Here is a 13,574-nt window from a genome sequence, read left to right on the forward strand (position 1 = left end):
CATATTCCACAGAGGTTAACTGAACGTGGTACACCTTGTATATCATAATCCAGCTTTACAACCACCCAAATCTTCCTTCTAAGGCAACAAAAGGAACATTGGCTGTTATATTAGATGCCAGCTTCAATATATAAATCAGTCTGTAACCCTAAACGGAGGCACTGGTTTTGCCTAAACCTGGGCATACTGTGGTGATGCAATCCCTACACCTCCAGCAGGTGCTTCCAAATAGGGAAAGAGTCTCAGTTTACCTTTAGACATGTCAGGGAATTAGCTGGAAAGCTCTGTGGGTTTCTCACTGTAATTGGCTCGGAGCCAGCACAGAAGTGTGGACTGGACTCCGAGAATGCAACTCCAAGTCTGCTGTTCATCTCATTGGGCCAAGGGCCAAAAATCCCACCTAAGATGTTAAGTACTAAAGAGACAGAACAAAGAAACTCCACGCTTTTTGAGGTGGTGTAGCAAGTAGGAGACTTGTCTCTGTGCTGCACTCGGCTTTGGTTTTGTTTTTTGTATTATTTTCTGTGGTGGTGCATGTTTTGGATTTTACTTTGCTTGTTCTATGAGTTATTTCCAGAAAGTTTAATGTAAATGGTTTGTTCTTTGTACCCCCCTCCTCTTCCTTTCCCTTGGTTCATCCCCAAGTTGTTTGTCAGATATTGTTAAGTGTCAATCATTAGTCACATAACCCTCTGGTTCTGTCAGTCACTCTGGAGCCTCTCCCTGCGTCCAGAAAATTCCACGAGAGGTGTCTAGTGATTGGGCAGAACCAAGGGGGTCCCCTCCCATTTGGTTATGATTTGATGTTGCACCTGTATGTCATGCTAAGAGTCACTCCTTACTTTTCTGTTATTGGTTTGTCACCCAATACCTGTACCCATCCCTGAGACCCACCCCCCTTTATAAGTTCCTCCCCTCATGTTCTCAGGGTCTCTTCTGACACAGAGCCCTGGGGTGAGGATCCCCCTGATCCAATAAACTCTGTAGCCCTGTCTCCGAAGAGTCCCGCCTTTTATCTCTTGCCTTCGCCATGTCCCTGCTTTTGGTCAGCCAAGAACCACCAGAGTTGCCGTGGTGCGAGGGCTGGCCGAGCCGGGCTACACAGACAGCTGTGAGAATTTTTCTTCTTTATTAAAACCTTTTTGATTTTTCAAGACTCACTTGATCGTGCCATCTTGCTAGTTAATATTAGCCACGTTTCTGCCCTCAGAAGTGTGGGTATAACCCACAGCATATAGCTGAAAAACAGTGTCTTATTATCTACAAATCACAGTAGTATCTGCTACAGCTTTAGAAACAAGATGTTAAAACATAGAGCAATTGAAAAATGCATTTTGGCTCCATGAGAAGTAAAAAGTTCTGTTTTCGGAGAAAATAAATATCTCTGTCATGAAATACTGAGTATATAATGTCACCTTTGGGTTACCAGCCAAGACACATTTATGAAACTGATGCAAGCCTTTTTGCAATTTTTGACATTAGTGACAGATAAAGATGTTTTGATGAAGGTTCCCCACATCTCCTTCCAATCACATTTCTACAGCTGTCCTGGAAGTACAATGATACAGCACTTAAAAACTGAAATTCCAGATATCTTGTTCAAGACCACTACTACAAAAAAACCCCCAGTCTATTTCTAGAACTATAGGGAAAAAAGAGTCATGAAAGAAACAGAAGTTATTTTATCACCCAAAAAACGCATTTCTAATGTGTAAAAACAGTATGTTTTTATGAACTTCTGTATCTAGTGTTTAATATTTAAAGTCATACTGTATAATCACAGACATCTATGTGCTACAAGATGATGCACCAATTCTACTGGAAGGAGACTAACAGATGTGGCTACATTCACTACATTGAAAGGTTTTGCAAAAAAAAAAAAAAGTAATGATATATATAAGAAATATGTGAACACATAGCTGGTACCCAGCTTTCTTATCCTACTGGAAACCTTCAATTCTTTAAATAAGTATCATCAAATAAAGATGCATATAGAGTCACATGATTTTGAAGGAGGTACTTGGAGCATGCATTCTTCAAGTGTTCCCAACTTAAGGCTAAGCAATTCTCAGTACCAATAAACAAGCCTTGGTAACAAGTCTCTGTTGTACTTAGAACATGTGGAACATAATTATTTCTCTTGACAGCTCACAAAAGCTCAGTTTGTGGCAGACCATGGGTTTTCAAACTCAGAATATACGATGGATGTGCACTGCCCTCTGCTGTACTCCCCAAATTCTTCCAGTAAAGCCACTGTGCTCTACTTCTTAACGCAGACAGACAGGTAAGATGCACTTTACCCCAAATCAAAACACTGAACTATTACTAGTCTCGGCATGCAAGCAGAGCCTGCTATGGAAAGATTTATAACCAACCCCGTAAATAAATGAGAGACCTCTCAAGACAGATCTTTAAATGGTTGTTTGTATATTTTCAAACAGATAAGGTAAAATACACTTGGTTTAATCATTCCCCCTTGAATTTAGAGCAAGACCTTTTACCCTTATCAAAGCCAATTGTTAATTTTCTACTCTTTCAGACAGACTACCATGGTTAAAAGCAGTATATGCTTCAGCATTACCTGTAACTAACAAGTCTTCCACATGTATGGGCCTCGTTTTCCGAATAAATATTTTTCTAAACTTTATCATGCAATGAAAGTTTCACTTCATAATAAACACTTAACCACAATTCTTAATTCTCCACCACTATGCAATGAAGTATCCAAGCAATCAGACTCCTAGGGAAGCTCTATTTCGAAAGTAAGTAAGCAAGCAAAAATCAACCAAACAAAAATTCAGAAAAACATTCCCCTATATAAAATGTTATTTGTCAAAGCTTTGTGAAGCTCATACAGCTATACACGAACTCACTTTCAAATGAAAAAAATTTAAATTCCCTCTATCCCAAAGCAGTGATTGTAATAGTTGAAGTAGCTTTATTTTCAAATCCTTCATTTTCTCCAGTGAAGAAATCATCTTCTTATTATACACTGGAATAAATATTATCTTAAATGAGACAATATAATTTACATTTTAAAATATAATCTACTCTGCAATACTCAGAGGGTTATATTCACAAGGAAAATGAAATGAAAAAGTACCAACACATTAGAAATTAAACAACTGTTGCTATAAAATTATACTGCTAAAAAGAATTACCTGTTTTTGTTAGCAACAGATTATCCAGATGTCTATCTCCAACTCCAAGGATGTAAGTAATCACACAATAACCAGCTGTAACAAGTAAATTGTAAACATCAGTATGAGCACCTTTCCTGGAGAGCAACAAGTTCCACACAATTAACAACAGAGCATTACATTATCTTAGCTCTAGTTTACTAGCAATAAATATACCACAGAGACTTGGGGCAGGAGTGGTGCTGGTGAAGAATAATCAAGATTATCAGCACTATGAAGAACGTTTGAAGTACTAAAACTCTGGAACTTAATCAATACTGTTGAGATTTTAATTTCTCACTGTACAGTTACACGCCTAACCCTAAAGAACTAAATTAGTTCAATTACTGGGATGCATGTACTTCAAAAGAAGCTGAAATATTTTGAGCAAAGTGAATGTACATGGTTTGAACTGAAGCTATTTTAAGGCCACTGCAACCAAGTACTGAGCATTGATATGAGCCTGGATATCCATGTCAGCAGCATTCACAAGATCAGCAGTGATAAATAGCAAACTGTTTTAATTGTTGCTTTCACCCATTAACTAGAACAGGTTGAAGCAGTTCTAAAGACTGCACCATCAGAAAGAGAAAAGCAAAAGAGAAGACACTGGAGAGTCATACCTAAATGCCTGGTTTTGCTTTGTTTAGTTTTTCATTTGCTAGAATGAAGCAATTTTTTTAACTTTATGGACAACCAATGTGGTATTTTAACACAGTCATTTGTTTACTGAAAATGAACTAGACTACCACTTTTTTTTTCATACAAATGTAACTACAGCCCCCCAAATGCCTAATGTTTTCAAAACCAATTAGAATTTTGATACAGATGATTTATCATTATATAAATACATATTCCTGCATTATGAAGGCCCCAACTTAAAATACAGAGAGGCCAGAGATAACACTATTGCTGGACAGAGTATTTAACTCATATTCTCCTTTAAGAACCACCAAGAACAGATGTGTGTGACATGTCAGGCTTAAAATTACTCTTTTCATCACATTTCTGACAGCAAAGTACATGCACAGTGCCCTGTTTCAAGCCACCTAAACTGAAATATCTTAATACCTGATTCACTGCACATTTCAGACTTCACCTAAGAAGTCAACAGCTGTTAGACTGTAACTCACCACAGCTCTTAACATATGTGTCCATCACCTCTGCACTGATTCCATGAGGGCCAGTCTCACTAGGGGCATGTTTTCTGAAGAAGTTCTAGAAAGAATGCCATGAAGATATTTAGCTATTCCACATGATATGAAACTGGGTCTTTAGGAAAAAAAGATATTTTAGTCAAGACCACACATGGCCATTATTACAATCAGGTAAACTACCAACTTCCCTAAAACATCTCATAAGATCTAATTTAATATCACTTTATTTATATTCTATTTCAATCAAAACATTCTTACACTAGACACAGAAATTGAAAAGCAGTTTCCTTTATTAAATGTTTCAGAAAATTAACAATACCCTCAAAAGCTACCTATGAATGACAATACTTCCAATGCAAACTGTTTAGGTCATACCACAAAAACTAAAACAGGATTAATAGTCCTGCTTTATAAATACATTTAGAAATGCTCTTACAGAGTTTATCATCCTTACATGTCTCCCTGTTCCTCAATAAAACCAACTGCTGCTATTGAGTTTAAAAAGAAAATAAGCCTAAGTCATCAAATGGAAAATGCAGATTTCCTGTCAAGTGTGGACAGGGCCAAACAATACTTCTGTCAGCCAGAAGAAAACTCTTAATCTTCTTGAGTAAGAGAAAACTCATTTATATCCAAACCTAAGCAAAGTTTCTTCCAGTAAGTACAATCTAAAGAAGCACTGAAAAAGGAAGAGTGGTAGTCCCCTGGATGGCATACAAGTTACTAAAATCATAATGAAAAACTAAGATACTTATAAAATGAACTTCTAAAACATGAACTGTAATTTTAAGGTTGTTGATAGAAGGTTAGTAACACTGAAACACCAAAACACCTTTTCTTTCCTGCAGGTTTGTTGGGGAAAACAAAACAAAACAAAACAAAACAAAACACCACCAATTTACTGCCTTTTAATTTTCAGTAGTTAAAGTAGTAGTTCTATACAGTGCTCATCTTTACTAGAACAGCTGTGAAATCCAAAATGAACATTTCCAAAAAGAGTAAACCAAACTTCCACAACACTTAAAAGTATTCAGTTACTTTTCACTTGTTGGGGAAGATGAATCAGGGAAACCTTATAAATATAATTGCTTAGCAAAATATTCTGAAAATATGAAACCTATAATCGGGATAGAAATGAAAGCTTACTTTGAGTTGTAAGATACTGAGTCTTAGTTACTATATAACCTGAAAACAACCCTTTCTGCTGGCTAAGGGATCCAAAGGTCAATGTAGCAAAACAGAAGTTTAAAGAGTAATTTTTAGAGTTTAAAATATAACACAGTATGGTAACATAGTAGTTCTTATAGGCTGTATGTAGATTCTATAGGATTTTGTGCCTTGTATTGGTTGGTCACTGAAAATCAGAATATTCATCACAAAAGGAGATATAATGTATCGTAACAAAGACCTCCCTCTCATAACTCTCTTACCTCTTAACTCTTACTCTTACCTCTTCCTCCTCTCCTTCCCGCTAGTCTTAACTCTCTTAATTCTCTTACCCTCCCTCTTCCCCCTACTCTTGCTCTCTCTCGCTGCACTCTTCCCCCTGCCACTTTGCTCTCTCGCTCCCTTCTCACTTAGCCCACACCCTCCTGTTCTTTCTCCCTCTCTCTTTGGGACTTCCCTTCAGCCGAGGCTGGTGGCTGAAGGCAAGGCCCTTTTACCCACGACCTTTGCAATAAAACCCACGTTCTAGAATATACGGGTTGGCAGAATTCCTTGTCCCAGCCATCCGCGGATTCGCCTACATTCACTGGCCTATGATGCCCAGCTATTTTATCATGTCTCAGCACAGGAAATTTCACTCTTTTGACGCACTATTTATTCACAGGAATAATTGCTCCTTATGTAGGCACAGCAATTGAAACAATAGGGCACCTATTTCCAGTCATAATATGATGCTGTAAGTAATTGAAAAATAAAAATTTCACAGGCATTCTAAATATATTATTTTATAAAACATGTGATGAACTAAATTATGAATAGTACACTTCCAAGATTACAAAGGATTGTCAAGAAAGCACTTTATAATCTGTAAAATTACTGACTGTGCAGATGTTCCTTATCATAACATCTGTTGAATGGAAAGGCAAAAAAACCAACCTATGTAACTTGATGCTGGTCACTGATTAGTGATAAGCATTTTTTATATGTGGTAAGTATTTGGTAAGCTGATTTGTTAAGCAAATGATAATGAAAAATGATAAACAATTTAAATCTTCTTATTTTTAACACATGTAAATTATAGATGAGACCTAGTTTGCTTTGATCCACAGTTACTGAGCTACAAAAATTGCAAACTTCAGTTTCATCTACAAAAAAGGAAAAAAGTTACCATGACAAATCAAATCCAAATAAATACGCTCCATTTTCATTTAAAAAACCTATTAGCTACTCACTTCATATAGCAATATGTTTTTATCCAGCTATATTTATCTCAACCAGGTGAGTTCTGCTACCTGTCATGCTTGAAACTAGTATGAGTCGTGTGCACCTATTCAGTTGCATGTCCCCACTCAAATCCATGAGAATTAAGACAATCTGCTAACAAAACCAAGTTACAGTACCTATACATCCACCATTGAGGGGAAATAGGCTTCAGGAATTATATGAACAAATTATTTACTTGTCTCATAAAAAAAAAAAAGAGAACTAATTAAAAAAATTGACAGCTGAGACACTAAGAGAATTTTGCACAAGATCTAAGCCTTCAGCTTACACTGTTTGATCAGAAAACAATTTACAACTCCCCCATCACGTACCTGGATAGTTTCCTCAGTAGCAAGAACTTCTGCAACTGGTACTGATGGAATAAACTGCATGAAGCCTAAGACAGAAAACAGCCAAAAGAGAAGATCTCCAATGCACAGAACTTTTAAGCTACTCTGTAGTAAATGTTTATGAACAGACAGAAATAATATACAGTCATTCAACTGCTTCTCATAGGGAAAAAAACCCCACACTTTTTTTTGTCCCATTTTCCAATCTCCTGCCTTCAATACTTTCAAAACAACTTATCATCAACACAAAATTAACCTACAAAAGGTGTGTTTTTACAAGTTTTCAAGACGAGAGAAACTACGTTGATGGCTACGCATCAGATGATGGCTAATTATCCAGAATGTATCTAAAGTGTTTTGTTATCTCCTCAATTTCATGCAAAGATCTCTAAATAGGAGTGTTAAGTTATTTATTCATGATCACACTGCTAACTGATGGCCAGCAGCAAAGATTGGTAACTGCTGATTTTCACATACTCCTAAATCCAGACCAGGCTTCTTTTATGAAGGTATTTGAGTCACCTGCGAAACACTTCAGATTGTAAGTCATGGAATTAAACACTCTAACAAGACTTACACACTAAGAACACAGGGAGGAGATTCTTCTCCATACTGTATTTATAGGAAATAAATATACTCATACCATGTTTTGTACTAGTTGCCAGCACTTTATAGGGTGTCAGCTTCAAATCCAGATTCTCTTTCCTTAACAGCTGGAAAAAAAACAATATACAAAAGCAAAGATGAATGCAACAGAAAGGTAGATTCTATTACTAAAAGGATGTGTATTGGACATCAATCTCCACCGTTCTTCACTGAAGACGATAATAAGTAAAAAGCCTGTTTGGCAATTTTTTTTTTTTTCATTTTTTTCTTTTTTTTTTTTTTCTTTTTTTCCCCCTTAATCTACATGGGGTAATTACATGTCTGTATAGAAAAGAAAAAAGGCCACCTAGAAATCTGAGAACTCTGGGATTATCAGCAATATAAGCTGCATTAACAGTGTTTAACAGTCTTGCTTCTGACAAGGAAAATCAAGAAAACAGAAAGACAAGGATGTAGATTAATAATTCTCACCTTATCCATCAGTGAAATAATCTGAAGAATAAGTTGATCTTGACGTAAATCATCGCCATGCTTAAAAATTACAGGATATTTGCCTCCATCTTCTGTCTTGAAGAATAACTGAGCAGGCATTAAGGCACTCTGGAAAAGGAAATATTCTACTAAACTGGTTCACAGCAGTACCCGTATTACCACATTGCTATAATAGAGCTTAGAAATACAATCTTTGCATTATAGTTGCATTGCCCCAATGGTTTAGAGTGTACCACTTCCAATTACCAAAAGTGTTAACTGTATTTTAAAAAGAAAAATACCTTAATGCTTTCCTCCTTTTTTTATCAAGGATACATTCTCCCTCTCTGCACCCCCCCAAGCAGCAGAAGAGGAATGGACAGAAGTATTCAGGTTTTTTTTCTGTGTGCATGTAATTCCAATTAACAAGGAAGCACTATGCAAAAGGTCACAGCAAAACAAATTTAAACTGATTAGATCAAAAAGTGACACAATTATAGAATAAGCAACAGAGAATTCCTAGGGGCAAGTCATCTTAAACAATTAACTGCTTTCTTGATCTATTTAGCAAAAGCAAAAGTGCCTTTTTACATTATTGTTTGAGAAAGCTCATTTAATTGTTTGCAATTTTTTCCATGTAAAATGGGTCAAACGGGATCAATTACCTATATGAATGATATAATCTATTGCAACTGACCAAGTCACTTCCCTCCACAGAAAACCAAACAAAAATAATGGAGCAAAATAATCTTGAGTAGCTAGATTAGATTTTCAAATAAGTATTGCAAAATTGTTAAGTTACACAAGTAAAGGCTAAATTATTCTTTACATAGTCCTATAAAAACTAATCTGATGTCCAAAGGCATCAAAAATTAGTAATTCTTCCCTTTTTAAGTACATTTGGTTTTTTATTCCACAGACCAGAATGAGATATTAAATGGAAATATGTAAGCTGTCATAATTAGGAGAAGGGAAAAAAAAAATCTCTGATTTTGAAACAAGTTACATGTCACATTCTTGGTCCTACATTTTTTCATAGCTACAGAAGATCAATATGTAAAAACTGCCTTGAGGTTGTCCTGAAGAACTTCACATATTATTATTGACAGGAAACATTTAGTTCGTGTTCCAGCAATCTTCTCCACATTCTTTCCCCAATGTTGCCCTGATCTTTTTCAGGCTTCTGATGTCTTCATTTTTGTACCAGAGTTTCTCACAGACTTTTAAGTGATGCTATGGCAACTGTCCTTCTCGTTTTGGAAACTGTTCTTGATGTTTACATACCTCTCTGGAGGAAGGACAATTGATAGACTTCTAGTTTGACCAGTGTGGCTGGAGAGGTGTCAACCTCAGTGCCCAATCCCTGGTCATTGTCCAAAATCTATAAAAACCCAAGGAAAAAAATACTCGCTATTTGCTCTGACAACCTGACTGCATGAGTGCTCTTCTTTCATGTCCATCTAGCGACACCCCCAATGCTAAAATTATACTCACACAAAATGATGGTTTGAGTTTGCAAAAGTTTGCTTTACTGACAAAATCTTTTCAATGTTTCCTCCTACCAAAGGTGCATGAGCATGCAACTGCAGAAACCTATTCTTCAAGGGAACTAACTTGATATAGAAAGGAGCAAGTTAAAATTAGTAGAAAACTATGCAAAACTTATTAGCTTCTGATTTTAAGTAAACTCAAATTACAACACAGTAAACAAGGAGTCTGATGAAACTACCATGGATAGTAAGTCTAGGACCTATTTGAGATGACAGATTTAACACTGGCTGTCACAGCAGCCTGCATGAATTTTTTCACTGGCAGACAAAGGCCTCCTTGGACATAGGCCTGACTTGTACAGCAAATTTTGGTCATCCTAAAATTACATTCCAGTCACCTAGAGGAACTGAATGCAAATTTATAAAATGGTCCAACACCACTGAGCACAGGTAATAACTTACACTACAAAAATTAACTTACATTTCAAACAGTAAAATAAGCAAAATAACCCCAGCCCTTTCAACCGTACATCGGCTGGTTTATGGTCACAAACAGGTGCTACAGTTTGGTTTCAGGAATTACCAACCACAGGGATATGGGATTTACCTGTCAGCTGACTGCAACTGCATGAAATGGACCACCACAGTGCTTTCCACTCTCTATGAATTAAGCTTTATTAAGCAATGGAATAGACCCACATATATATATATACAAGACACAGAACACCTGCATTCATTTGCATGTTTTTGACCTTAAAGTGATACTCCTGTTGAATACAGGAACAAAATTTTGGAAAATTTGCAATTTCATAATCTGTATCACTCTAATAAAAGCTGCTTTAAAGTTTAAAATTTTAGGTTGAAAAATAAAAAAAAAATAAGGAGTTGTTTAACCACTTTAAGAGCATGCTACAGTTGCATTTTGCTTTGACTATGTATGTCTCTTTAAATCTTTCATCTGATGTTTCTAAGCTTAGGACTCTCAAGATTTTTTTGTATTTCAGCTATTCAGAAGCTCTCATTTACCTTGAAGAGTGTGGCTTTTTCAGGGATTATTCCTTTAATTTTCACCTGAGGTTCCAGAGGAAGTGGAATAAGTTCCATATCTGCTAAATTCATCTTTTCATTATCAGCTAATAATGCCTGAAGTCTCTCATTCTAAAAAAAATAAAAATTTGTTTAAGAAAAAGAATCCCACAAAACATAAAATACATACTAGGTACATATGAAGTTAATAAACAAAGGATGCATTACTAACAAATATCCAATTTATTCAGTTCTTTATCCATACAAAGCATCGTGGTTTCACTCATATAATATAGGGAAATAAAAAGTCTCTATCTGCAGTAATTTGAATAACAAAGGAGATATTCCACCTAGTGTTAGTACAGTCAAGCAATTTTCTAATTTTCCAAATACAATATAGTCTTAAAAACCGAATTTTTAAATTACCTGCGCAAAGCACAGGAAGATTTGTTTTCCATACCAAAATTAAATTTTAGTTATGTTTCAGAAATTGATTCAAATCCAACTCAGAAACTTTCTATCTCTCAATTCCATCATGGACTTCCCTACCACCAAGGAACCAAATACAGGCCAATAGCTTGCCCTGATCTGATTTCCAGACTTACTTTCCTACATCTGTAGTTATCAGAAACACAAAACTCATTAATTTTTGAGTACTTTACACTTGGGGTACCACAGAGTAATGGTCATTTGACATTGAAGTCTCTAGCCTTTTCCCTTGCTGAATATAACAGACACAGACACCAAGGAGGCCCACAACTGTTAGAAATGGTTATTTCTAGTGGTTAATTGCTGCTTAGCTAGATTGCAATCTAAAAGTAAAAGCTTCTTCTTAGTGTGTTTCTTAGTTTTACAGAAATTTCCTAAAAGAATATACAACTGAACACTACCAGTGAACAAGCGGGAAATAGAATCTTACAAATTGAAAAATTCTCCTCGTCTTTTAGCCTTTATTACTGGTATACAAAAGTTTCCTTCTGTTTTTTCCTAACTTTTTGTGAATAAGTGCTTTACTCTTCTGCATAGATATACCCCATGCATCTAAAGAAACCATCACACTGAAGAAAACATGTTTAAATATACTGATGTGTGTCAAAGGGAAAGATTATACACAAACAGAAATCCCTGTGCCATTTCCACTTTCTTTCCCATAGCTGCCTGTCAGGTAGATTTTAAACACCTCAGCTAAGAAGGAAAAAGATTCTTAAAACATATAATAGAAAGCCTTTTCCTCAAGACCCAACAGAAAGCAGAGTTCTGATAAACACATCCCTTATAGAAGAATAGCTTTGTTGCTCTCGGAACAAATGAAACCTCTCTGCTAAATGATTTTCACTATCTATCCTGGCATATTACTCACATGACAATAACCTGATACTCTCCAACATACCCCACAACATATTCAGTTATATCATCAACTATTTAATTATTCTTACATCTTTTTTTGGTCAAAACACCTCATGAGTGTTCTCAAGGGCCTCTTCTGTTTTCTAGCTACAAACTTTGAACACACTTTGGAACTTTGAACTATCAAAACCTTTCCAAAGTTTGTTCACAGTTAACCAAAATTATTACAGAAGGATGGAGAACTGTTACAGATCTTAGTGCTACAGACTTTAATGAAAGGCTACCACTCCTACCCACTGTCAAATTTAAGCCACAGACAGGCTTTCCAATCCCTTAGTTACCTTTTTCTTACGATTCCCACTTTCACGCTGCACTGCCTTCATTACATGAACCAACCGATCTACAAATGTCTGCTGGGCTGCCAAAAGCGAGCGCATAACTCTGACAGACTTATCACCCTAAGAGAATGAAAAGAAACAGAATTAATTCCTCATTCTGTAGTTATTTTATCTAGAAATTATTCCTTTGTTCTTCGACCTATGGGCTTTTAAGAGGTTAAGTGAATAATGATCAATTTCCCATCAATTCAAAAGGTGTTTTCTGTAAAACACAATCACAGTCTCTGTAGCTGGCAATCAATTATCTGACCTAACAGTGCACTTCAATTTGCTTCAACAATTTCAGTGGTGAACAGTCATGCATGACAAACTGATTCACACAGCCAAAGTAAGTTAGTAAGGAAAATGGCAAAACACTCTTACAAAGCACAAGAGTCAGATTCAAGTAACTCCACACTAAAATTGGAAATAATATTAAGTCTGAGATACATGAAAATCCAGAAAGGCTGCATACATCTGCTATACTTCCAATTCACAGACGTTTTTTCGACGGTTTCAGGTTTTTTTTCCCTGCTGATCCAGCACCCTCTGCTGTCGACACATGGATCAGCAAGTGCTGTTTCAGAGTTCCAGATCAGTCTCTCCACTTGCACTTCAACAAGAGTTTAAAATAAATAAATAGTAAATAAGCCATATTGATTACACAAGGCTTTTAGAAGGTTTTAGACCCAGTGTAAGGCAGAGTATTTTAGAATCAGTATGTTACTAATGGGAGCCAGCAACAAAAGAGAAGAATGAGTTTTCTCTGTATGTTCTTTTCCTTTTTGGCAGTTTCTTCAACTTACTACAAATTCAAAATTCAAGCAGAAGTGGAAGCTTTTATAAAATTTTAATGCACGTGACATACATACACAAAAGAACTCCAACTCATCCTCTTAGACACCTGCACCTTTTTTAAGGAAGGATTATCCCAAACCATTATGGACTTCGTCACACAGAGCCATTACCTTCAGCAAAGCCTGACTGAATCTTCTCATCACATTCAAGTACATTTCATGAGTTTTTGGGTCCCTCTGCTGAGTGTCTTGGTCTTCACATTCCACTATTACATACCTGCATCATAAAAACAACCCAAGTTATACCATACTCTTGGAGCTGCATGATTTGAGTGAAACACAGT

The 13,574-nt window shown here is 36.1% G+C and overlaps 1 protein-coding gene across 5 annotated transcripts in view; it reads right to left on the minus strand.

Annotated features, from left to right (window-relative positions):
• The window catches only part of PIK3C3 (phosphatidylinositol 3-kinase catalytic subunit type 3), a 67,007-nt gene that overhangs the window by 28,796 nt on the left and 24,637 nt on the right, over positions 1–13,574 (minus strand). For all 5 annotated transcript variants that reach the window (XM_066339382.1, XM_066339380.1, XM_066339381.1 and 2 more), the window contains 8 exons: positions 13,402–13,507; positions 12,398–12,514; positions 10,710–10,841; positions 8,194–8,322; positions 7,760–7,829; positions 7,099–7,163; positions 4,313–4,397; positions 3,162–3,236 (listed from right to left, as the gene is read on the minus strand). In XM_066339382.1, the coding sequence (XP_066195479.1) occupies positions 3,162–3,236; positions 4,313–4,397; positions 7,099–7,163; positions 7,760–7,829; positions 8,194–8,322; positions 10,710–10,841; positions 12,398–12,514; positions 13,402–13,507 (779 nt within the window). The remainder of the gene's footprint in view (positions 1–3,161; positions 3,237–4,312; positions 4,398–7,098; positions 7,164–7,759; positions 7,830–8,193; positions 8,323–10,709; positions 10,842–12,397; positions 12,515–13,401; positions 13,508–13,574) is intronic.

Source organism: Sylvia atricapilla, chromosome Z (genome assembly GCF_009819655.1).
Source record: "Sylvia atricapilla isolate bSylAtr1 chromosome Z, bSylAtr1.pri, whole genome shotgun sequence".
In the NCBI taxonomy this organism is placed as follows: Eukaryota; Metazoa; Chordata; class Aves; order Passeriformes; family Sylviidae; genus Sylvia; species Sylvia atricapilla.